At 42.4% G+C, this 26,310-nt stretch overlaps 2 protein-coding genes across 2 annotated transcripts in view; one reads left to right on the top strand and one right to left on the bottom strand.

Annotated features, from left to right (window-relative positions):
• The window catches only part of LOC126924195 (astakine-like), a 303,996-nt gene that overhangs the window by 65,951 nt on the left and 211,735 nt on the right, over window positions 1-26,310 (bottom strand). The window lies entirely within an intron of this gene.
• Window positions 1,092-22,541, top strand: LOC126924202 (dynein beta chain, ciliary). Its single transcript, XM_050738451.1, has 36 exons — window positions 1,092-1,386; window positions 1,464-1,696; window positions 1,952-2,217; window positions 2,423-2,829; window positions 3,047-3,474; window positions 3,761-4,002; window positions 4,073-4,340; window positions 4,719-5,262; window positions 5,542-5,859; window positions 6,123-6,477; window positions 6,805-7,076; window positions 7,138-7,518; window positions 7,751-7,899; window positions 8,649-8,894; window positions 9,193-9,724; window positions 10,172-10,736; window positions 11,269-11,785; window positions 12,289-14,165; window positions 14,270-14,631; window positions 14,734-15,210; window positions 15,463-15,727; window positions 15,832-16,181; window positions 16,243-16,505; window positions 16,818-17,114; window positions 17,178-17,347; window positions 17,502-17,805; window positions 17,871-18,340; window positions 18,742-19,296; window positions 19,566-19,866; window positions 19,954-20,235; window positions 20,398-20,699; window positions 20,800-20,927; window positions 21,016-21,230; window positions 21,289-21,645; window positions 21,717-21,865; window positions 22,131-22,541. Exons 1-36 carry the CDS (start codon window positions 1,149-1,151, stop codon window positions 22,423-22,425), a joined length of 13,380 nt encoding a protein of 4,459 aa, XP_050594408.1. The 5' UTR covers window positions 1,092-1,148; the 3' UTR covers window positions 22,426-22,541.

The following is a 26,310-nucleotide window of genomic DNA, read 5'->3' as shown; positions in this document are numbered from 1 at the left end:
CAATGAAACGCATTTATCACTTTTGTCCATAATTTTACACATGTTCGTTAACCTACCAACGTCAGAAACAAATATAAAACGTTCGATAAAAGAATCGAGTAAACGTACAAAAAAACTAGAGGTAATATCGAAAACTTCGAAAAAACGGAATTCACAAGAAAAATACTAAACCTTCAAACGATAATTAAATACCACAATCGCTCGAAAAATTTTTGTAAACTGTATTATGTCACACAAGGAAACGTTCGGTCGATTCATCCGTGGACGAGGAACTCCAACATCCCCAATAAGTATCATTGATCGTCGATATACTTAAAGTTATTCGTCGTATTTTATCACCTGCATATTCTTCATAGTAAGCCGCGTCGAAAGTGAAACGATCTCGCGTCAAAGTGCTCGATCGAAAGTTTACAACGAACGTAATCCGTGGACGCGAAACTCTGACTAACGTCCCCAGCGAGAACGAAAGAGTAAAATGGTACCTGCCAGTACGCGAAAGGCGGTATCGCGTGCGATGTCAGTCGTTCTCGAGAATATTCCGTGCGTCCCGTGACAATAGGTAGGCAATGAAGGCATAGGGTCGTCTAAAAGACACGAGCCTCCAATGCCAGAATGTAGTTCCGTTCGGTTCAGTCGGTGCCTGGTCTCTTGACCTGCTTGCACGACGACCACCAAACGATTGGCATTTTTACCCCGCGTCCACCACTCCCCCTTTCGTGGTCACGTCAGCCTTTTACATATTTTCCATCCTTTGAGATACGCCAGCATTGTGTTACGCTTGCTTGGTCGCGTCACGAGGGTCCTAGCGTAGTTCTTTGAAGAGGAAATTCTGGTTGCCTGTTGTTAGAAGTTAAGCCAACGTTTCTTTCAAATTTTCACGTTTCGTACGATTTAATGCCTTTGGTAAATTAATTTCTCGATGAAGAAGACGCGAATGAGCGAATAAAAAAGTAATACCTTACGTCAAGATTTAAAATCTACAGCTAAATTCCAATCGGGTTTAGAATTTTCGACCTAAGTATATCAGTTGAGAAAATAGTAAATACAATAAATATAAAAATAACATCTTACGTTGAGATCTAAAATCCCGAATCTAAACGTATAAACTGAGAATCTAAATAACTTATGTGGAATTTGTATAAATAGAAATGGCTACTCCCGATGGACCAGCGGATTTTCGTTTGGAGTACATCGGTGGTTTCGTGCAGAAGTCGCTAAAACTGAAGCCGGAGAAGTGGGCCAGGTTACTCCTCACGGAGGAATACAGAAACGCTGTGCTGGATTTTGTTGATAATCCTCTGCCAGCTGCGCTTTTTGTAGCTTTGACACCGAACGCGCAATTGGTGGCTTCAACCTCGTTCCCTATACCATGCCAGAGAACCAAAGGTGAGTACGATAATGAAAACTTTCCAAAATATCCGCCTAAAGCAAAATCTTGAAAATTGTTCTCGATCGCTATTCAGGTATTTACGTCGTGAAGATAGAACAGGCGCCATTATCCAAGGAGAAAGAAGTTTGTTCATCGATGCTGATATTAGGAGATCTGTCGTCTCGAGTTGTCGATCAATTAGCTACTTTGGTGGACAATTTATTCGCGCCCCTGTTGAGCAAAGCAGAGAATCACAAGGATTTGCCTGACGTCGCGATTCAGGACATCTGTAGACACGTTCATTCTCTTCGCGGTACTCTGTACCAAGTAAACTTTCCTCCTCTTCTATAAAGATTTAGTTTTCATACGCGTGTTCTCAGTTTATACAGGGTGTCCCCGATTTAAAGGTCAGAGATTCGGGAGCGTGTAGAATATCGATAAGATTTATTTATTTTTGTTTCATTTTGGAGAAAATCAGGAAGAAAGAACAAGGGACATGCTGTATATTTAGATTCGACATGGTAGATTCAGCAATGGTGTTGGTAGTACGAAATTGTACGAATGTTTTCCGTCGAAATACAGGTGAAAGGCCAGGTAAACGGCAGAACGGTGCTGCCAATGCCAGCCGGAATGGAAAGGGCAACGGAAGTGGAGAAGCTGGTGCGAACAGAAGGACCCCAAGCCGTCGATCTGTACTTGAAGAGCGCCATCGAGGGTGTCGTGATAAAGTGGGCCTACTTGGTGAACGACGTTGTCACTCAGGAATCTGGCGCAGCTTTCGAGAATGGTCAAAATCCCACCCCCTATGTCGAGCTTAACTATTGGTCCACGAGACTAGCTAATTTAAGGTAGAGGATACCGAATATCCATCTATGGTAACGTTTTCATCGTCCCGACATTTATTTATTTCTGATAAAAAAGTTGAAAATAAGTATTTTTTCTATCAGACACGAAAAATGTAAGAAAGCTAAGGATAGGGTAACGATATTCTCCAAGTCTAACAAATTACGGTATCCAAAGGTTAATTATTATAGAAGAAGGATCGTTTTTCAGATATATCTACGATCAATTGCAAGAGGATCGCGTGAAGAAAATGGCGAGCATTTTGGAAACGACAGACAGCGCCTATTTCCCCTGCTTTCGCACCCTTTTCGATAACGTGGTATCCTCAATGGCAGAGGCGAAAGAGATATCTCTGTATCTATCTCCATTGGCCAAGTGTTTCAAAGCGGTCGAAGAGGTCGACTTCTCCGAGGCTAAGCCGCTAATGGCCACGCTGATACACTCGGTCGGATTAGCCTGGTCGAAATCTAGCTACTATCAGAGCTCCACCAAGGTGATCATCATGTTTCGACAGATTTCCAACCTGTTGATACAGGAGGCTCGTCGATTCCTCGACCCGACCTCTATTTTCCAGAGCGACGTCGACGAGGCTTTACAACGTGTGCAGATATCTCGAGGTTAAAATCGATCAGAAGATCGTTCTCATCATTCGAGCACTATCTTTCTATCGCGATTCCATTTATTCAACTTCTAAGCCTCTTTTAATTTTATTTCTAACGTTGTTCCTAATTAAAATTTTCTGACATTCACACTGCTGGAATAAAACTTTCAGACTTTTTTTCGTCTCTTTCGAAGACTTCGTAGATCAAAAGCATTACAGGCTCTTTCTTGCAGGCATCTTGGAAGAGTTCAAACGACAATTCGAACTTAGGAAAGATATGCCAGCGATGAAACCCAATGCACCACCGTGGACCTTCAATTCCAGCGCCGTTTTCGCTCGCCTGGATGCTTTCTTGAAACGACTGAGCGACATCGAGTGGCTATTCAACACCGTGATGGAATTTTCCAAGCTGGAAAAGATAGAAATCGGCGGGATTCTCGGCCGATCTCTCAGCACCAGGATCGTCAACGTGTACAAAGAGTTCCAGCAGCTGTTCGTTTCTTTCACGGTGCGGGCAACCGACGCGCTCGAGCCAGACGACGAATCTTTCACCGTAGATTGTGCCAAGTTCAACGAGTCCATCACCGATCTCGATTGTAAATTAGCGGCCATTCTTTGCCAGGCTTTCGACGATTGCGGCAACCTCGAGAGCGTTTTCAAGGTACCGTATCTGGTAGCCTTGGACAACTGCGGTAGGATAAGTGGCGGAGAAACGAGCCATTTTTCAAAAAACTACAATTCTTCTATCGATCTGCTTTCACAGTGTAATAAAACGAAAAATTCGAAATAAACAAACGCCAAAAATAACGATTTTCGAAATTTTCTCAGTTTCTAGATGCGACAGACGCATAACTTCAAATAAAAGCAAATATATTTTATAACAAATAAAAACTAATTTTTGTACGATAATTTTAACAACTAAAATTCTTACAAGTTCTTCGTTTCAGTTGATAAATATCGTTGGAACGGTGCTAGACAGACCAATGATAAGCAAACAGTTCGCAAATCGCTACACCAGAATTTTGGATCTATTGAACGTTGAGCTGACTGTAGTCGAAGTTCTGTTTAATCGTGGCACTAGAGGCGCTCTAATTAATCTTCCACCTTTAGCCGCGGCTTTGACATTTATCACCATGCTCCGACAACGCATCGATCTTCCCGTTCAATCTTTCAAAGCTATTCAACATCCGTAAGTTGTTTAAATAGAAATTTATATTTGATAGAACAATTTAATTACAAAATAATTATACCGATCGTAGAATAGTGAACAGCGAAGAGGGACAGAATATAGAAAAACGTTATGAAAGGCTTATCCAGATCTTTAAGGATAAGGAGACTGAATTGTTCACGGAATGGGCACGAACCGTACCTGACATAGTCGATATTGGACTGAATCGCAATATTCTCTATCGCGAGAAGGATTCCACGTTACTGCTCAACTTTGATCCCCAGCTTTTGTGTGTTTTAAAGGAAGTGAACTATTTGAAGCAAATGTCTCGATCAGACATTCCCGAAGAGGCAATAAAGGTACCTATCCACTTGACGTTTTTCCTATGTATCCCTATATGTATACCACCACAGCAAAGTATTTAGGCAAAATGACGTTGTTACAGCCGTTGCGTGTAGCGCACTTTAACGTGGCATAATAAAGTTGCTATTTGAAGAAACTAAAGAATTGGTACGCGTAAAAGTGAAACATTTGGGGGCAGTTTTGTCGTTTTGTTGTTTTCAGCTCTTTTCGCTGTCAATGTATAGATAAGAGAGACTGTTAGTAATTCATTCTTGCGATAATAATTGAAATCGATAAACACTTGGACGAACCGTGCAATTAATTGATAATACTACAAATAAAATTCGCCAATAAATGTGACAAGTTAAGGTGGTTTAATAGTCTTCGATATATAGGTGTCGGAAAACGTAGAAAAGTTCCGAAAGTTCCGCACGCTGTTAGCAGCCACGGTGTGTTCGTACAACAACGTGTGCAAGACGACCAGGCGAGTGGAGTTCCAGCTGATCGAGAAGGAGATAACTAGGATCGATTCGTTGGTGTCTCGAGGAGAAACAGAATTATGCTGGAAGTCGGATGGTGTTCTGGAGTACATCGTGGAATTGGGTGAACTCGTGGAGGGGCTCTGGAAGCGAATCAAATCGACCCAGACGAACGCCGAGAAGATCAAAGCGGTGCTGGACGCCTGGACGAGGACGCCTCTCATCGAGAGGAAGGATCGTCGTAAGGACGCTTTATTGTCGTTCGACGAGCGGCCAGAAAAAGTATCAAAACGTTACGGCGAGGTCGAGAGGGCTGCCGAACAGATTCATTCGTTGTTGGAAGAGAACAGGCTGCTTTTTCAAGTTTCCGACGAAATGGAGGAACCGTGGCAAAAATACGTAGATTACATCGATAGGATCGTGATGGAATCCCTTCGAAGGGCTGTAGGATGTTCGTTAGGTGAATGGGCACTCCATATTTTTCGTATAATTATTGTTTCACGCTTTCGTTGTGGTTTCTTTAAATTCTCAAATTATGAAATCTCTTTAAATTTCCTGTTTTAGTCGATTAATGGCAACCGGCGAATCAATGGTCTGCAATTTTTTAGAGCTAAATAAACCTTTACGTGCAGATTTTTTATAACCGTGTCTTCTATATTGTTACGATTCTATTTAAGTACGTTGCTTCTGATTCTGTTAACCGTAAAAGAGATTTATTTTTCTCTTTTAATCGTACCAGGGTATTTGGTAGACAATATGGATTCCAATGAAGAAACTGAGCCGCTATTAGAAGCGAAGTTAGAACTCAGAGAACCAGATCTCTATTACGTGCCTTCATTGGAACCTGACGATCCGGATGGACTGGATCAATTAATCTTGGCACTTTTGAACGATATCATAGGGATGGCTGCACTAGTGCCACGATTAAAAAGAGATGCCATAGGATACAGCAAAGAACTAGAGGAAGATCCGGATATAAAGGGAATGAAAAATGAAATTATGAATAACGTTTCGACCGCGGTGGAGGAAGCTACTGAATTTTGCAGCAACTTTGAAGGTATAAATACCACGAAATGCTAATCTATATGCATAGAATTCGCGTAATATGGAAAAATACATAAAATATAGTAAAATGCAGGCTAATAGCTAATAACAATAATTTACTAATAGCAATACGCGTTGTACATCTTCAAACCTTCCACAAACGTATAAAAATCTACTGCCTACGAATTATAATAGAATCAACGAACATCAGAGAATGATTCTACGTTTGGTCTACTCTATGATCCACCCTCGTTCTTTGTCGTCTTATTTTATCAGGATACGCCTATCTCTGGTTAGACGATAGAGACATGGTGATGCAACAGTTTCTCGAGTATAGCCGACAATTGACGATGGAGGAAATGGAGATGGTGGCCGTACAGGATCCCAAGGGGCCGACACGGTCACCGCCGAAAATGGAGCAATTCCGCGAGCAAATCGACCTTTACGAGGGCCTCTATCTCGAGATCGAGGAAATGGAACCATCGAAAGTGTTTTGTGGCTGGTTCAGGGTAAACCTCAGACCCTTCAGACAGTCGGTGCTGAACATGGTCTGCAAATGGTCCAGCATGTTCAAGAGACATCTGGTCGATCGCGTTACCAGCAGCCTCTCGGATTTGGGATCGTTTATAAGGTGTTTTTCTCTTACAAGTTACCATTCTTTATACGAGCAAACGGAAAACGATTTCAACTGTTTGTAGATCGATAGCTATGTTGGCAATCACGATATTCGTTGCACGTTCGATAATCTCGGGCTACTTGCGTACTTGGCTATTTTGATTTGTCTCTATAGATCGTCCTCTTTCCTTCGATCAGACGTAGAAGGAACGTCTGGCTTTCATATTTTTCTGAAATTGAGAAACTTCCCGAAAGAGTAAAAATGGCTACCCAGAGAGTCAATATAAGGAAAAAGGAAGGAGTCGCTTTTCGATGGATTCTTCAATGTATATTTTATTCATAGACGAGCAGACGAGGGTTTGCTTCAACCGATACAACCAGGTGATTACGTCGGACTCGTTAGCGTGATGGGTTATCTCTTGCAAGTGAAAGAAAGGCAACCGACTACGGATGAAATGTTCCAGCCGTTGGAAGAGACGATCGAATTGTTGAAATTTTATGATCAGGATATCCCAGAGGAAGTAAACGTTCTGCTTCAAGAATTGCCCGAGCAATGGTCCAATACCAAGAAATTGGCGCTTATGGTTAAACAGCAAGTGGCACCCCTGCAAGCAGGTATATATATCTACATTCGTAGATATTAGGACAGCTGCTAATTTTGTACGAAATAAAACAGGCGAAGTGTCCAGAATACGAGGACGAATCTCCGCGTTCGACACGACCATAACTCACTACCGCGAAGCTTTTCGGCGCTACAGCTTCTTCAAACACGATTGTTCGAATCCTTACGAACTGTTAGACGAAGGACACAAGGAGATTCTGATGTTGGAACGTCAAATGAAAGACATCCAAGAGTCTGCATCGTTGTTCGAAGTTATGGTGCCAGAATTCAAAGTATTGAAGCAATGTAGAAGAGAGTTGAAGATGTTGAAGCAACTATGGGACTACGTGAATATCGTTAGAAGCTGTATAGAAGGATGGAAGACTACGCCTTGGAGAAAAATCGACGTAGAGAACATGGACATCGAGTGCAAGAAATTCTCCAAGGAGATACGAGGTTGGTGACACGATATTAACTCTACCGTGTTCTTTCAGTTGCATTTTTATCACGTTAAAAGATATCTCGTGTTTGAGCAAAATATGGAAAAATTGTTGTCGGCACGCGTGATTTTTTATTTCTATTTTGCGTTGAACGTTCTCTTGAAATATTAGAAACCCATGTCGTTTGTTACTGAAACGAGTAAGCTATCTTCAAATGTGTTTTTAATATATTAATTGCAATGAATTAGCCCTGGACAAGGAAATGAGATCGTGGGACACTTTCGTATCATTGGAGGCAACCGTGAAGAATATGTTGACGTCTTTGAGGGCTGTAGCAGAACTCCAAAATCCAGCTATAAGGGAAAGACATTGGAGGCAATTAATGAATAGCACCAAGGTATCGGCGGATGTTAAGAAACAAAAAATAGGTTTACGAAAAGGATTGAAAATGATTTAGATATGTTTTATATTACGTTTTACATGATATCCAATTTTTATGAAAGACTGTACATATATTTTTTTGTAAGAATTTTTTGTATCATTGTACATAAAAAAGTTTTTGATGAATTTTATGCGAAGGATAGTTATACATAAGGATTCAGATTAGCATATGTTTACAAAAGTTCACCAAGATGTTTAGAGTTAGTTGCACCGCTGTATATACGCTATCGGTGTTGCAGAAACTGGGCGACATGACTCCAGAAATGACCGTAAGTCCACTGTAAATACTGGCACTTTGTTTTCTAAATAATTATTTCCAAAGTTTTAAAGCACGAATATTCAAATCACCATCACGATTAATCAATAAATGCATTATTAGTTACTCATCGCATGTATCACGTACGTATGTGATCAAATAATTTGTACCATAATTTTATCATCGTTTTTCGTTCGTTCTATGTACCAGTCACTGTATATATTTCATCGAATAAATTGATTTTGCATTCGAAACGTTTAATTCTTCGTACACCTGGCTTTACGTTTATTTCTTTAAATTGTTCGTCAATGCACACATTGCATAAATTTCAAATACATTTGCGATAATATATAATGTTAAACCATACATGATTCATAATGATACACGATATTCATAATTATAAATGCTACATACTTAGAGACATAGCCGGTAAAGACGAATGCGTTTAGGTACGATTCGTTATGGACGAGTCTACCACATTGGCCGATCTTCTGGAGTTAAATCTTCACGAGTGCGAGGAAGAAGTGAAGAACATCGTGGACAAAGCCGTGAAAGAAATGTCTATGGAAAAGTACATGAGAGAATTGAACGCCACCTGGTCGAAAATGGAATTCGAGAAAGAAATTCACGCTAGAACTGGCGCTACCCTAATAAGAGCCAGCGAGGAATTGATCGAAACGTTGGAAGAGAACCAGGTACTTTCTACACGGATCGCTTGTTACGCACTCGAGCACGAATGTTGCAAGAATCGCAGAAATTTAATGACTTTTGAACAAATTACAGAACTGGTTTTTATCGCACTCGTCAGTTAGATTTGCACAATGTGATTCGTTTTACATAGACTAAACCAGCAGAAATCGTACTTGGTGAAAATTTAAAGAGACACGAGCGATTCGACGATGAGAGTTAGGAAAGATATCATAGCGAGTCAAGACACAGTGCGATCAGTTTTGGAATCAACTCGATTAGGCCCACCTTGTTTGCTTTTCATAGGTCCAGCTACAAAATCTTATCACTTCGAAGTTTATCGCCCACTTCCTAGAAGAAGTCTCCAGCTGGCAACGAAAGCTGAGCATCGCCGATCAAGTTACTACAATCTGGTTCGAGGTGCAACGAACCTGGATGCACCTCGAGAGCATCTTCACCTCCTCGGAAGATATAAGAAGACAATTGCCAGTGGATGCCGAGAGGTTCGATCGAATCGACAAGGAATTCAAGCAAATGACAGAGGAACTAGCGAAGACGCCAAACGTCGTGCAAGCAACGAACAGAGAAGGCCTGGTGTCTTCTCTCGATGTCCTCCAAAAGGAATTGGTTCTCTGCGAGAAAGCCTTGGCAGAATATTTGGAAACGAAGCGTCTCGCGTTTCCGAGATTCTACTTCGTTTCGTCCAGCGATCTGTTGGATATTTTGTCGAATGGAAATCAGCCGGAGATCGTGGCCAAGCATCTGACAAAACTATTCGACTCCATGGCTCGATTGAAATTCGATGACGCGGCTGCTGGCTCGCCAAAACGCGTATTGGGTAAGTCGACCTCTGCAAGGAATAAAAGTTGATTTTTCGGAAATTCTTCGTCTGAAACGTACTGTAATATAATTTATACCATAAATTGTAAAGAGACTTTAAATACATTTTCATACAACTCCACGTTCGATCCTTCATAGATCTATATGTTGGGAGATACTATTAATATAGAACGATAGCCGCGAAGCTTTTTGCCTCAAAGAATTTCGTCTGTCACTCTAAGCGTACCACTGATCTTCTTTGCACGTATCACGTGCGACTAAATATTTTTATGGTAACAAACCTTTATTACTTTGTGCTGTGTAGAAGTCTCGTATCTTTCGAACACATAGACTGCCACGTAACTATTATATATTTTGTCCTGGGAGCCGCGACAAATTAAAATATACTACGCCAAAACGTTTAATTTTTCATATATCTCATGCAATGAAATACTGCTGTTTCAAGGTATGTTCGCGAAAGATGGAGAGTACGTGGAATTCGCAAACTGCGAGATGAGCTGCGAGGGCGCCGTGGAGGCATGGTTAAATCGTTTGCAACAAGCGATGAGAGTCACAATAAGATACTATTTCAGCGAGGCTGTGATAACTTACGAGGAGAAGTCTCGAGAACAATGGCTGTTCGACTATCCAGCTCAAGTTTCTCTCTGTGGAACGCAAATTTGGTGGACGACCGAGGTGAACATCGCGTTCGCCAGACTGGAGGAGGGTTACGATAATTCTCTGAAAGACTATCTAAAGAAACAGATCTCTCAATTAAGTACACTGATCACGCTATTGATCGGAGAGCTAACGAAACAGGAGAGACAAAAGGTGATGACGATCTGCACTATCGATGTACATTCTCGAGACGTGGTGACGAAGCTAGTGCAGTCCAAGGTGGAGACGTCGCAGGCGTTCCAATGGCAGAGTCAACTTCGCCATCGTTGGGACGAAAAGGAGAAGGATTGCTTTGCTAATATTTGCGACGCGCAGTTTAAATACTCTCACGAATACTTGGGAAATACTCCCAGGTCCGATGGTTCTTCGTCTCCTCTCCTTTGCATCTTTGTTAATTTTCGCAGTAGGGATTATGGAATCTAGCGACTGGTTCATTGACACTTGCGTTAAAATATTGCTCATTACTGTCCTTTATACGCTTGATATTTTACTCGTCGTTTGAACTTTCAATTCCTCGGATAAAATCGATTTTTCTTTATTCATTTTTAATTGAGTAATCATAGAAGTGTCTTGTCAAAGATCGATTCAGTTAATAGGTTAATATTTTCCCATAAATGCTATGAAAAGTATTATAAATGATAAAAAAAACAACGGTGCCTGAGAAGCTCGACTTGATCGTCTCCACATCTTTTTTTTAATCTTTTAATGAGATACATAAGTGCACGATTAATATCTATACTTTTCAATTTACGGAGAAGATCGACGTGGCTTCTCAACAGTCCAAATAGTAACCAGACTGTAATAACACGAAAATTAATTATTATAATTAGACAGGATTCCTTAAAAATTTCCTAATTCCCATTAAATCATTTCTCTTCTATGCAGATTGGTCATAACACCGTTGACGGATAGATGTTACATAACCCTGACCCAATCTCTTCATTTAATAATGGGTGGTGGACCAGCAGGCCCAGCGGGCACTGGAAAAACCGAAACCACTAAAGATCTAGGCAGAGCTCTCGGCATAATGGTCTACGTGTTCAACTGTTCCGAGCAGATGGACTACAAATCCTGCGGTAACATCTATAAAGGATTAGCTCAAACTGGCGCCTGGGGTTGTTTCGACGAGTTCAACCGAATCACGGTCGAAGTACTCTCCGTAGTAGCTGTCCAAGTGAAATCGATTCAGGACGCCATTCGAGATAAGAAAGAGAAATTCAACTTCATGGGAGAAATAATCAGCCTCGAACCAACGGTCGGTATATTTATCACGATGAATCCAGGTTACGCAGGACGAACAGAATTACCGGAGAATTTAAAAGCCTTATTTCGACCGTGTGCCATGGTAGTCCCCGATTTTGAACTCATCTGCGAGATTATGTTAGTGGCAGAGGGATTCCAGGTAGGGATCATGGTTTTGTATGTTATATTAAATAAATTCGTGTACGCGTATATCAAAGCTACGTCTATACTTTGATCTATGCATCTTTTGTATTAGTTCATCTTTTGTATTTTGATTCGTGTGATTCCTACAACTACGAACTTTGGTTAAGCTACGAATTTGCGCAAGGAAAATACGATTATGCAACATTTCCATGTTACAGGTACAAAAATAAATATTAGTACCGCTCTCATTAACAAAATTTATTCGAATACACGTGTACACGTACATTTACGTGGTCTACTTCAAAAGTAACGAAGTTCTATTTATAACAGTTTTTCTATGTTACTTTTTAAAGATCTTGGAAAGGTCTCTTAGAAGATATTTCTTACACGAAGGAGAATTTTTAAATTTTTATCTTTCCATATGCATATACTTCCCCTATCCCTCTACCGTCTCACCAGTCATCCTCTAATCTTTCTATAATATTAAAAACATACGAAATAGGGTTCTCGAAATTGCAGGATGCGAGAATTCTAGCGAGAAAGTTCATTACGCTGTATACTCTATGCAAGGAGCTGTTATCAAAGCAGGACCATTATGACTGGGGATTGCGCGCGATAAAGTCGGTCCTCGTGGTCGCCGGAAGTCTGAAGAGGGGAGACCCCGGCAGACCGGAGGAACAAGTGCTCATGAGAGCTCTTCGAGACTTCAACATTCCCAAAGTGGTTTCCGACGACCTGCCTGTGTTTATGGGTTTGATAGCCGACCTGTTCCCTGCCTTGGACGTTCCCAGAAAACGCGACGTGGAATTCGAGAAGATGGTTAAACAGGCAGCAGCTGATTTGATGCTGCAACCAGAAGACGGCTTCATTCTCAAAGTCGTTCAACTGGAGGAACTATTAGAAGTACGACACTCGGTTTTCATCGTGGGAACTGCAGGATCCGGAAAGACTCAAGTTTGGAAGTCGTTGTTTAGAACGTATCAGAACATGAAGAGGAAGCCTGTATACAACGATTTGAATCCGAAAGCTGTGACGAATGACGAATTATTTGGAATAATTAATCCAGCGACCAGAGAATGGAAGGATGGCTTGTTCTCGGTTATCATGAGAGAACAGGCTAACTTAGGCGGAGAGAATCCTAAGTGGATAGTTTTAGATGGCGATATCGATCCCATGTGGATCGAGTCATTGAACACTGTCATGGACGATAACAAGGTTCTGACTTTAGCTAGTAACGAGAGAATAGCTTTGACTCCTGTGATGAGGCTGCTCTTTGAGATCTCTAATTTGAGAACTGCTACTCCAGCTACCGTATCCAGAGCAGGGATCTTGTATATCAATCCTCAGGATCTAGGCTGGAATCCTTACGTCACGAGCTGGGTGGAGAAAAGAACATCGCCAATTGAAAAATCCAATTTGGTTATGCTGTTTGATAAGTACATTCCTGCTTGCTTGGAAACATTAAGAACAAGATTCAAAAAGATAACACCGATCGCAGATATGGCGCACGTACAGATGCTATGTCATCTTCTTCACTGTCTTCTCAAGCCAGAATTAACCTCCGCTGATTTTTTGAAGGAACATTATGAACTCTACTTTGTTTTCGCTGCCGTTTGGGCTTTCGGTTCCTCGATGTTTCAAGATCAAACGATAGATTATCGCGTGGAATTTAGTAAGTGGTGGATAAATGAATTTAAACAGATTAAGTTTCCCTCGCAAGGCACCGTGTTTGATTATTATATAGACTCTGAGACAAAGAACTTCGTTCCGTGGTCTCAGCGTTTGCCAAAGTTCGAATTGGACCCTGAAATACCTCTGCAAGCTGTTTTGGTTTACACTGCGGAGTCTATTCGAATTAGGTACTTCTTAGATTTATTAATGGCCGAGAAACATCCAGTGATGTTAGTTGGAACAGCTGGTTGCGGGAAGACTGTTCTCGTAGCAGAGAAACTTCTACAGTTACCTGAAAATTACACAGTATCCAATGTACCCTTTAATTTTTACACTTCTTCGGAGATGCTGCAGAAGATTCTTGAGAAATCTCTGGAGAAGAAAGCTGGTAGAAATTACGGCCCACCTGGGAATAAAACTTTGGTGTATTTCATCGATGATTTGAATATGCCAGAAGTTGACGCTTATGGAACTGTCCAACCGCATACTTTGATTCGTCAACATTTGGATTACGGTCACTGGTACGATAGAACGAAACTAACTCTGAAAGATATTCACAACTGTCAATACGTTAGCTGTATGAATCCTACGGCTGGATCTTTTACCGTCAATCCTAGACTGCAGAGACACTTTTCCGTGTTTGCGGTCAATTTTCCTAACAGCGATTCGTTAACGACTATTTATTCGTCTATCTTGAGGCAGCATTTGTCCAACATAGAACACAGGTAAGCTTCGAAAATAAATTATTGTATGAAGCGAAGCAGTATAACAAAATGAAACATCTAAATATCTTCGTTGTTCGATCATTGTATGATAATGCATTTCGTAGGTTTCCCATTTCTGTCGTTGATATGTGTAACAGCATTGTTCAAGCGTCGATTCAGCTGCATCATCGTTGCGCTCAAATGTTCCTCCCAACAGCAGTGAAATTCCATTATATCTTCAATCTTCGTGACTTATCGAACTGCTTTCAAGGATTATTATTCAGTGGGAACGAGTGTCTACAGTCTTCTATAGACTTAATCAGATTATGGCTCCACGAGACGCATCGCGTTTACGGAGATAAGCTTACAGATGAAAAGGACATAGAGAGCTTTTCTAAACTACAATTGGATATTTTGAAGAAGAACGTGGAGGAAATTGACGAGGGCGCCATTTTGGAGAAGCCTAATATCTACTGTCATTTTGCAGGTGTGCAAATGCTTGAAAATATTTCGCTAAAAATCGCGTATCACTTGGATCTCAAACACGCCACGAGAAGGAAAAAGTTGAATAAATTTGTTATATTGCAAGGTGGAGTCGGGGAGCCAAAGTACATGCCGGTAAAGGACTGGGCGACTCTGCATCGATTGCTATCGGAAGCAATGGTCAGCTACAACGATCTGGTAGCTGCTATGAATCTGGTGCTGTTCGAGGACGCCATGATGCACGTGTGCCGGATAAACAGGATCTTGGAATCGCCTCGAGGCAGCGCTCTCCTCGTCGGTGTGGGAGGTTCTGGCAAACAAAGCTTGTCACGATTGGCTGCTTTCATAAGCTCGCTGGAGGTATTCCAAATTCAGTTGAAGAAGGGTTATGGAATCGTCGATCTGAAATTGGAGCTCGCTGTTCTGTATAACAAGTCGGGTTTGAAGAATCTGGGCATCGTGTTTTTGATGACCGACGCTCAAGTGGCGAACGAACAATTCCTCGTGCTGATCAACGACATGCTTGCTTCTGGCGAGGTTCCAGATCTTTTTGCCGAGGACGAAGTGGAGAACATAATAGCAGGTCGATGAATATTTCAGGTTGTTTGTTTTTTCTTTCGGAACAAGGATCATCAACTTCAAAATCTCTGTGATTCAACTCGTTCTTTTTTCTCTTTTTTTCTTTAAACCGTTCCAAATCAATTTCTATTTGAAACACGATGCTTAAGTTATTCGTTTACTTTTATCTTTGTACGATAAGGATTATCACGTACGTAAAATTTGTACGATTTAATTCGCTAAAGTATTTTTCGACGATCGATATACTCGGTCGCAGGAGTTCGTAACGAGGTGAAGGGCGCTGGTATGTTAGATACCCGCGAGAATTGTTGGAAGTTCTTCATCGACCGGGTGCGCCGCCAGCTTCGGATAGTTCTCTGCTTCTCCCCTGTCGGATCCACTTTAAGGATTCGCTCGAGGAAATTCCCGGCCATAATAAATTGCACGGCGATAAACTGGTTCCACGAATGGCCGCAAGAAGCTTTGATGTCTGTGTCGAAGAGGTTTCTGCAGGAGTTGGACGAACTTCCGGAAAATTACAGGTAGAGCGGAGAATATCGATCGGGACGCCCCTGAAACGCGTGGTACGCGCCTTCAATAGCGGAGAGGATGCTGAGCAATAAATATACGGATGCTTTCGATGCAGGGAGGCTGCGGCGAAATTTATGGCCCACGCTCACACGACCGTCAACGCAGCCAGCAGACATTATTTGGCCAGCGAGCGCCGATACAACTATACCACGCCAAAGTCCTTTCTCGAGCAGATCAGTTTGTACACTAGATTGTTGAAAACGAAGGCTTGCGAGCTTCGTGGTCGAGTAGCTAGGCTGGAGAACGGTTTGGAAAAGCTTCGTTCGACTGCGGTACAGGTGGATAAACTGAAAGAGAAACTGGCGATGCAAGAGGTAGAATTGCAACAGAAGAACGACGCAGCCGATGCTCTGATCGCCATTGTTGGTATCGAGACGGACAAAGTACAAAAGGAGAAGGCTATAGGTAAATCCTTTAGGTAAACCAGTCCTTTTTGCTTGTATTTCACGTTTCGTGTTTCGTATAGCGGACGAGGAAGAGTCGAAGGTTGCTATAATAGCTGAAGAGGTATCGAAGAAACAGAGGGACTGCGAAATGGACTTGATGAAGGCAGAACCGGCTCTCTTGGCTGCCCAAGAGGCTCTGAATACACTGAACAAGGCGAATCTGACGGAATTGAAGTCGTTTGGTTCGCCACCAGGTGCTGTAACGAACGTAACTGCCGCTGTGATGGTTCTCTTGGCTCCAGCTGGGAAAATTCCCAAGGACAGAAGCTGGAAGGCTGCCAAGGTACTTGAAACAAGGTCATCGCTAGTCCGTGCTCGACCGTACACTTAAGCTGGATAGTCATAAACGCATAGAACGGACTATGGTATAAAGATTTCTCAAAATCTTTTAGTCGGAAATCTTTAGTCCACCATCACCGCTGTCTTTTTCTTTATTATTTTTGCATATTCCTTTGAAAACTTACTTTCCGAGCTAATTTGTCTCGAGAGAAGTTCAGAAATACGCGAGAAAATCACGAAGGAAAAAAAATCACTGCGAGTTTTAGCGAATTATACCACTCTGCGTGCGATTATTTCATCCGCGTTGTTTTTTCAGATCATGATGGCGAAGGTCGACACGTTCTTGGACTGCCTAATCAACTATGACAAAGAAAATATACATCCAGAAGTAATCAAGGCGATTCAACCGTATCTGAAAGACTCCGAATTCGAGCCAGAATTCGTGAGATCGAAATCAGCGGCAGCTGCGGGTCTCTGTGCCTGGGTGATCAACATTATCAAGTTTTACGAGGTGTTCTGCGACGTGGAGCCAAAGAGGAAAGCGTTGGCACAGGCGAACGCAGATTTGGCCGCTGCTCAGGAGAAGTTAAGCGTGATCAAACGCAAAGTTGTTGTACGTAAACTCTGTTAAACGTGATTCCGAACAAGTTTAGTTAGAGTACTGTTTCTGGAACAGTCATTGGAAGAGCAATTGGCGAAGCTGACGGCGGACTTCGAGCAGGCAACGTCCGAGAAGCTCAAGTGTCAACAAGAGGCGGACGCGACCAACGCTACGATTGCTCTGGCTAACAGGCTAGTCGGTGGTTTGGCCTCGGAAAATATACGATGGGCGGATTCCGTAGCCAAGTACGTCCAAATTTATAGCCATATATGGCTAATTTAACAAATTCTAAAAGTTTCAAGCGCTTGGTAATACCCAAGGCGTATATCTAATTTTCTTTAGACGTCTTAACACTTACGAATACTATTGTACAGATCCTTTAAAGAAAAAATTCTAAAGTTTCATGCAACAAACGTCCACCCTACCCGGTGACGTTCTCCTGGTGACATCGTTCATATCTTACGTGGGATGTTTCACGAAACAATTTCGCCAGGATCTGCTACACAAGCAATGGCTGCCGTTTTTACGTAACGTAGAACCGACGGTTCCAATCACGGAGGGGTTGGACCCTCTGTCGTTACTGACGAACGACACACAGATAGCCAAGTGGAACAACGAAGGACTTCCAAACGATAGAATGTCGACGGAAAACGCAACTATTCTGACGAGTTCCGACCGATGGCCCTTAATGATCGACCCTCAGGTATAGGTCTATCTGTCACGAGGTCGCCTAACGTCACTCGGATCTCCATCATTATTTTTCCTTAGCTGCAGGGAATTAAATGGATCAAGCAGAAATACGGGGAGGAACTTCGTGTCATTAGGCTCGGGCAGAAGGGTTACTTGGATGTCATCGAGCAATGTCTAGCAACCGGGTCGACCGTGCTCGTCGAGAACATCGGCGAAACGGTCGATCCGGTGTTGGATCCACTGTTAGGCAGAAACTTGATTAAGAAGGGTCGGGCGATTAAGATCGGCGACAAGGAGGTCGAATACAATCCGCTGTTCAGATTATTATTGCACACGAAGCTGGCTAATCCCCATTACAAGCCCGAGATGCAGGCTCAAACTACTCTAATTAATTTCACGGTAACGAGGGACGGTCTCGAGGATCAATTACTAGCGGAGGTAGTGAAAGCCGAGCGACCGGATCTCGAGGAGCTGAAGGCTGAGCTCACCAGACAGCAGAACGATTTCAAGATTACGCTCAACAGTTTGGAAGATTCCCTTTTATCGAGGTACGTTGCTCGTTCGACCTTTCACAACAATTTCCATTTCCTTTACTCTCAGCGTCAGTGTTTCCCAACCTTTTCTCAGTCGCCACTCCCTTTCGTATTACCCAGATAACCCAAGACCCTCCCTTCTATGTAATTATATACCAAGATTACCGATAAAAACGCGATAAGTATATTTTTATCGATTACTTTGTTTCACTGTCATTTTACGATTAAAAAGGAAACATTATCGTCTATTCCTTCTAATCTTCTTATAGAAAGTGGTACACAGGTTGAGAACTCGAATTCTATAGTTAGCCCCTCTATTCTCTTGTTTTCGTCTTGTTTCTGAACGAATTTCAAAGGATTTATAGCGATGGAAATACAATTCGATTTGAACGATAAAATAACAATTTCGTGGACAGATTGTCTTCAGCGGGCAGCAACGTTTTAGAGGACACGTCGTTGGTGGAAAATCTGGAGACGACGAAGAGGACCGCGGCAGAAATCGAGTCGAAGGTGACGGAAGCCCGCGGCACAAGCCGTGAAATCGACGCCGCCAGAGAATTGTATCGACCAGCGGCAGCCAGAGCTTCTCTCCTCTACTTCATCCTGAACGATCTGAACACCATCAATCCAATCTATCAATTTTCCTTGAAAGCTTTCAGCGTGGTGTTTCAAAAAGCCATCTCGAAGGCCGATCCCGCCCCAGACGTGTCCGCGAGAGTGAAGAATCTGATCGAGTGCATCACCTATTCCGTGTTCATGTATACTAGCAGAGGGTTGTTCGAGTGCGACAAACTGATCTTCGCGTCGCAGATGGCGTTTCAGATACTACTCGCTAGGAACGAGGTGACTGCAGCAGAGTTGGACTTCCTCTTACGGTTCCCCATCACGCCGCACGTTACATCCCCCGTTGATTTCCTTTCCAATGTCAGTTGGGGTGGAATTAGAAGTCTCGCTAGCAGAGAAGAATTTCGGTAATCGAAATTTCACGTATTCTTTTATCTTAAATCGTCCGTAACAGGTTTAAAATTGTAATGATGCAAGTAAAAATCTGGGGAATTTAGATTTAATCAGAAATTTCAACTTTTGAACGAGCCGTGTTAGCGATTTATTTCCATTTGATTGATGGCCTTATAGTTTTATTTTTATTTTTATTTTGTAATAAAATAATACGATAGCGTAACAACGAACGCAAGTCGAAATATTGAGAATTTGGAAATATCTTTCTATTTCTTTTGCGCAGCAATTTAGACAGAGACATAGAGACTTCGGCAAAGAGATGGAAAAAGTTGGTGGAATGCGAATGTCCGGAACGAGAGAAATTCCCGCAGGAATGGAAGAACAAAACGACTATTCAGCGACTGTGCATGCTCAGGGCACTGCGACCCGATAGAATGACCTACGCAATCGCAGCATTCATCGAAGAGAAGCTTGGTCCAAGGTATATCGAAGGTAGAACCGTCGAGTTCGCAAAATCTTACGAAGAAACTAGCCCTTCTACGCCCATCTTCTTTATCCTTTCTCCTGGCGTGAATCCATTGAAGGTAACGGAACATTTCCGGAATGGACAAAAGCATTCACCTTGTTCCACAACTTTCACCTGGCAAATCTATGAATTTTCATTTAATCAGGATGTAGAGGATCTGGGTCGTCGCTTGGGTTACACGTTGGATAATCAAAATTTCCACAACGTGTCGCTGGGTCAGGGACAGGAATCCGTTGCAGAAGAAGCTATGGACGTGGCCGCGAAGAACGGTCATTGGGTGATTTTGCAGAATATTCATTTGGTGAAAAAATGGCTGCCATTATTGGAAAAGAAATTAGAAATTGCCGCAGAGGGTTCACACGAGAATTACAGGGTCTTCATGAGCGCGGAACCAGCTAGTACACCAGCAGGACACATCATTCCTCAAGTAACATTTTATGCTTAATATCGTTGTGTCCTCGAGCACGAATATATGGTCGTAGGAGATAAAGTATAAAAAGTTGCAAGTTCACCGAGCTTTCAGCTCGAGACACAACGATATGGAATTTGATGCTGTGAAACACTAAGAGGTTAATGAAAGATTAATTAGGGAATCCTCGAGTCGTCCATTAAGATTACGAACGAACCACCTACGGGGATGCAGGCGAATCTGCACAAAGCTCTGGATAATTTCACCCAAGAGACGTTGGAGATGTGCAGCAAGGAGGCAGAGTTCAAGGCCATTCTATTTTCCCTCTGTTACTTCCACGCGGTGGTCGCGGAGCGCCGGAAATTCGGCCCACAGGGCTGGAATAAAATTTATCCCTTCAACGTAGGCGATCTTCACATCAGTGTCAGCGTGTTATACAATTATTTAGAAGCTACGTCGAAGGTGCCTTGGGAGGATTTGAGGTTCGTTTCGATTTCTTTCGTTATTTTTCAGCAGATTGAAGAATTCTAACCGGTCGTTTGTCATATTCTTTTCACAACGTACTCGTGCACATTTGTAAAGGTATCTTTTCGGCGAAATTATGTACGGCGGGCATATAACCGACGACTGGGACAGAAGGCTGTGTGTCTCCTATCTCGAGGAATTAATGCAACCGGAATTGGTCGACGGAGAGTTGCAGTTAGCGCCAGGTAACAAGTTTCTCGTTAGAGTTCGAGCATTTTTATCAATAGTTCTTCTCATAATTGGAGAGCAATTAACGATTTAAATATTACAAAGGATTCCCAGCGCCACCAAATACAGATTTAGCCGGTTACCATGCCTACATCGACGAAGCGATGCCTGCGGAATCACCCTACTTGTACGGTCTACACCCAAATGCAGAAATAGGTTTCTTAACGATGACTGCAGAGAATCTCTTTAAAACCGTTTTTGAGATGCAACCGAGGGACGCGGGTAGCTCTGGAGGACAAACAGTGACCAGGGAAGAAAAGGTAGTCATTTAATCTGTTCCATATTAACCATTAGACGATAACTTCGTTGTGTTGAAAGGTGAAGCAAATACTGGACGAAATAATGGAGAAACTTCCAGAGGAGTTCAACATGGCCGAAATAATGGGCAAAGTGGAAGAAAGGACTCCGTACGTGATCGTAGCATTCCAAGAGTGCGAACGAATGAATCATCTGACCACGGAAATAAAACGGTCGTTGCGCGAACTGGATTTAGGCTTGAAGGGAGAGCTAACGATCACTTCAGATATGGAGGACTTGGAGAACGCGTTGTTCCTTGACCAAGTGCCACCTGTTTGGGCTCAAAGAGCTTATCCATCTTTATTAGGACTGGCAGCTTGGTTCGTCGACCTGTTACTACGGATCAGAGAATTGGAAACGTGGTCGACTGACTTTGTCGTAAGATAGGAAAATAAAAGGATAATCGATATGTTAAAGTTATCGTTATTACGAGTAAATTATCGTTTCAGTTACCACCATCGGTCTGGTTGGCCGGATTCTTCAATCCTCAGTCGTTGCTCACGGCCATCATGCAATCGACAGCTAGGAGACAGGAACTTCCGCTTGATAAAATGTGCTTGCAATGCGACGTGACGAAGAAGAACAAGGAGGAGTTCACGTGCGTGAATTTCATCTTATTTATTTGGAATTTAGAGTTATCAATGAATTAAGTTGGTTGATCTGATCGTTTCAAAGTACAATTTTTTAATACATTAAATTATTTAACCGTTCTTCGTAAAAAAACGACTGAAGAAAAAAGGAACGGAAACTGAACGAGATCGTTACACGGACAATTATGTTTACAATTGCTTATTTCATGTTCTTCGTCATTTTATCACTCTTTCGAAGGGTCAACATTGACTGTTATCTTTTTTACATATCAGGGCAGCCCCCAGAGACGGTGCGTATATTCATGGGATATTTATGGAGGGAGCACGATGGGACGTGCAGTCTGGTATTTTAGTCGATTCGAAACCGAAAGAACTGTTTCCTGTGATGCCTGTGATCAACGTAAGAGCGATCACACAAGATAAACAAGACTTGAGGAATATGTACGAGTGTCCTGTTTATAAAACGAGAACTCGAGGACCTACCTACGTGTGGACTTTCAATTTGAAGACCAAAGATAAGGCTGCAAAGTGGACGTTGGCAGGTGTAGCGTTGTTGCTTCAAACCTGAATACTTGTAAGATACTGGTGACAAGAGTTTCTACGGATAAATAATTAAAATAGGAGAGGGTGAATAAAATTTACGATGTAAATTTTAGTAGAAGATTTTAGTAGAGGCGCGTTAAAGGAAACCCCAAACAGCGATTCGTTCACTGATTCCCATAAATACCAGGCCGGGCAATTGCGGCAGAGAAAGAAGAGAATAATTCGAGCGTGAATCTCGAAGGACCCATCGAACGAAGCAGGATATCACGGAATGGGCTAATCGGCCGAGAGTTAATAAACCGTAAGACGATAGAAAATCGACGCGGTGGATCGTTCGGTTTCCGTTTCGTTCGAGGGACAGAGTATTCCGTGATCCGTGGAAGAGGAAGAAATTATCCGTTATTCGGCGAAACAAAAGGTCCCTCGAAGGTTTGCCCTTCGAAAGGATCGATACTCGCGGCTCCAGAGACAAAACAGGACCGTGTACGAAACGTTGGTCAATTTAATATACGAGGCAGAAAAGAGGGAGCGAAGGGTCGGAGAAAGAAAAAGGAAGGGAAAACGGCATGGAGCGAGCCTTGTAAAGGTGAAAACGCATAGAGGATACAAGGTTTGCCCACCTCGGGGACATAAAAGCTTTCAGATTGCGGCACGGGATCAAAATTGTATCGTGTTAGCGAGAGAAATTAGATTTCCTTTCCGCGGGAACGTCGAACCGCGCGCAAGCAGAAACGATCTCTTTCTTCCGCGGGCGGAGAATGGAATCCTATCAAATATGCAGAGGTTATTAGCTCTCGAAGGAGAACGGAAAAATGTTTACCCTCTAACTTTCCCCAGGTTCCACCGTTTCTCGCTGGATTTTATCCAGCCTTTCGTCAAGCCTCCCTTTAAAACACAGGGACCATAAACTGTTGTTGATCAACTTGTTAACTAATGCAGGCGCGCCGCTTGTCTCCAACCGTTTCTTTCTCCGGAAACTGTGGATTCTTTAATGCGGCAAGTTTCCTTTGAAAGTCTGCTCTTTCGAAGATAACGAGCTACGTTTTAAAGTTCCTGTTCAAAGTACCAAATTTTCATCCGCTTCACAGTCCCGTCTCATAAACTTTTTATAAGGGCTGATCAGAAACTAAGGTTCCCTCGGTAATAGTCCCTCGTATGTTAATTTAGCTTTCTTGTTCGTAGAAATTATTTGTGTCTCAAAGCGTTTAACGAGTACAACTCGAATCGTCGATTATTTATTTCCAGTACTTTCTAACGACGACGTATCTTGAGACATGATCCCATATATAGGTTCCTAAAAAACGGTTGAATATCTTTGATCGAATGAAAAGAAATACGTAGTTTCTTCGGACAGGAAATTCTTTCGAAATAAGAGACAGTACGTTCTAATTAAGGAAAACAAAATTAGTTTACACCATTTGCGCGATATACGTCGTACTATTTCTCGAAAGATATAAATTCAAGTAGTTGTACTCGTGTTTCGATCGATGCTACAATAAATTTTATATGAGTGCACCGAGAATAAATTCTACTTATAGGATGTATCAACGTTATAAACGTTTGTTTAACCCGATACAAAAGTAAAATTGAAGTCCGAAGTACGTGTCCCGCGCAGAGTCTACTCACGAATCCCATCGAACCAAAGGGAAAGAGGAAAAAAGTGTCGGTCCCTTGCAGAGAGGTCGGTGATTGGCTGCCAAACACCCTCTTCGTGATTCCTGTCGATCGATTGCCCCCACTGCATCAGCTTCAATCACGGTTTTCATTAAGCCTCGCCGGACAACGGCGGCTAAAAGAGAAAGAGAGAAACCGAGATCGAATGTCCGGCGTTCTGTATGTCAACCGGAGGAAGCTGCTTTCGTGGCGTTTCCACTTTCGACATCGATCACGGGAGAAACTTCGACCGATTAAAGATCAACCACTCGTTGCGATCGATCTTCTCCTATCTAGTCTTCGTCCTATCGCCTGTACAATTTCCTCGTTCAAAGATAAGTACTTTTAAAATCTTAAAATGGCGACGAGAAAGAGGAGGGAACAGCGCTCAATTAACTTCCGCATATCGAGTCGAACGATAAGTTCATTCGTTTCTCATTAACGTATACATTTCGGAGAATGTTGTAGAAATTCTCGAAGAAAGGCGAAGATACGCGTACGCGATCTTTTTCCGAGTTAATTCTCCAGTTAATTTCCCCGTGTAATAAAGAAACAAAGAAATAAAACGAAGCCGAAAATTTTCGAGGAACGAGAGGAAAATTTTCACCGATTGTTGCTGCTGGATTTTAAAACGGAATATAGTTGGGAAATTGATTAGGCGCGGGATATCGGTTTGGCCGTAAAACCGCGATTAATTTCCGGCTAAAACGTATCCCGACGACAGCTTAACGAGGCAATTTAACATCGAGTCGAACGATTACGCTACACACGAGCATCGGAACGCATTTCAGAGGGTATCTCGCGTATAATGAGCGATCGATATTCGGGGAATATAATAAGGACGCAGAAGTCGAGAAGCCTGCAAGAACCGGGAGTTCCTCTTTGTCAAAGAATTCTTGCCAACCGGTAATCTTCCCCTCGGAATGCTAATTTGGCTGGCGTGGTTGGATCGTCGAGGCTCTCGCCCTCGCGACTTTCGAATTTAATTCGCAGGAAATTCCTGCCTTCGAACGGATTTCGTAGTGTACACGCACGTGGCCGTTTCATGTATTTCGCATCCGCTTAGAACGCGATCGTTAACGGTGGTTGCTCGTTAACGTGACAAATCGCTTGTCAAGACGACATGTCGCGCCTCCCTGCCTCCTATGCTTTGGATTAACCTTTGTCCTCGTCTCCGTGATTCTATTGATCGACCTTCGACGATCGAGTTTTAGATACATACATTTTACTACACCTAAGTGAAATCACAATTTGATATGTTGACACGTATGGATGAGTTTAATAAATAGAACATCAGCCTCTAAAAAATTACGGGATACGCCGCCCTTCTTGGCGAACATGTCCTATCTATCGTTCCGAAAAATACTATTTCGCATATAATGTAACTTTACTCGAAAGATAGGAAACTCGTGGAACCTTCAACGTATTTGAAGATATCTCAACGTATGTTAGAAAACGAGGATAAACCATAACGTTTCTCGCTCCTAATGCTTTATGAAAATTAAAGAAAGATTTCATCCTTTCTAAACTACTGTAGTGATGTGCCTCTGAATAAATTAAAAGTAAAATACATTAAGGGACTTCTCAGAGACTATAATTTATGTGGAAAGTACATTTTAAACGCAGGAGTCATAGGCTTAAATAGCGGAAAATGTAGATCGTAATAAAACCATCTTGCTGTGGCACAGGAATCCTAATTTACCATATTTAGAGCGCAACGACGCTGCTTACGTATGTACCCCAGCAGCCTGTCTAAGAAGGGTAATTCTAGCCACGGTTGAAATCATTAAAAATGAGCGGTTAGGAAGAGTTAACGACGCCTTTAGCCATCGTAAAAGCCGAGCTACGTTCATTTTTCATCGAGGACGTCACTATGGGCTCGCGACTCGTTTCTTCAGTCGGGTTAATCATTTTTAAAGAGCCGACCGCAGGTGTCCCTTCTCGTGATCTTATATTAAACAAAGAGAGGGACAGAGAAAAGAAAAGAAAGGAACGACGAAGGGTGAATTTCGTAAGCATACGAGTGAGGTAGTTTCCGACTGAGAATTAAATTTTTCGCGAGAGAGGGAAATCCCCTGCGTAGAGACACGCAGCAGAGAAATAATGAAACGAACGGGCTGGCACAACTTGCTTTGCATATGAGTGACATTTTTCACGTCTGTCAAGAATCTGACGCGACCCGGTGCTCCCCTATCCGAAATTAGAGAACCGTCTCTCGCGATCCATGCCACCGATTACCGCCCTCCAAACCCGTTTC

The sequence above is a fragment of the Bombus affinis genome, chromosome 14, assembly GCF_024516045.1.
Source record: "Bombus affinis isolate iyBomAffi1 chromosome 14, iyBomAffi1.2, whole genome shotgun sequence".
NCBI lineage: Eukaryota > Metazoa > Arthropoda > Insecta > Hymenoptera > Apidae > Bombus > Bombus affinis.
Note: the sequence above shows the minus strand (reverse complement) of the source record. Positions and strands in the feature narration are given on the sequence as shown.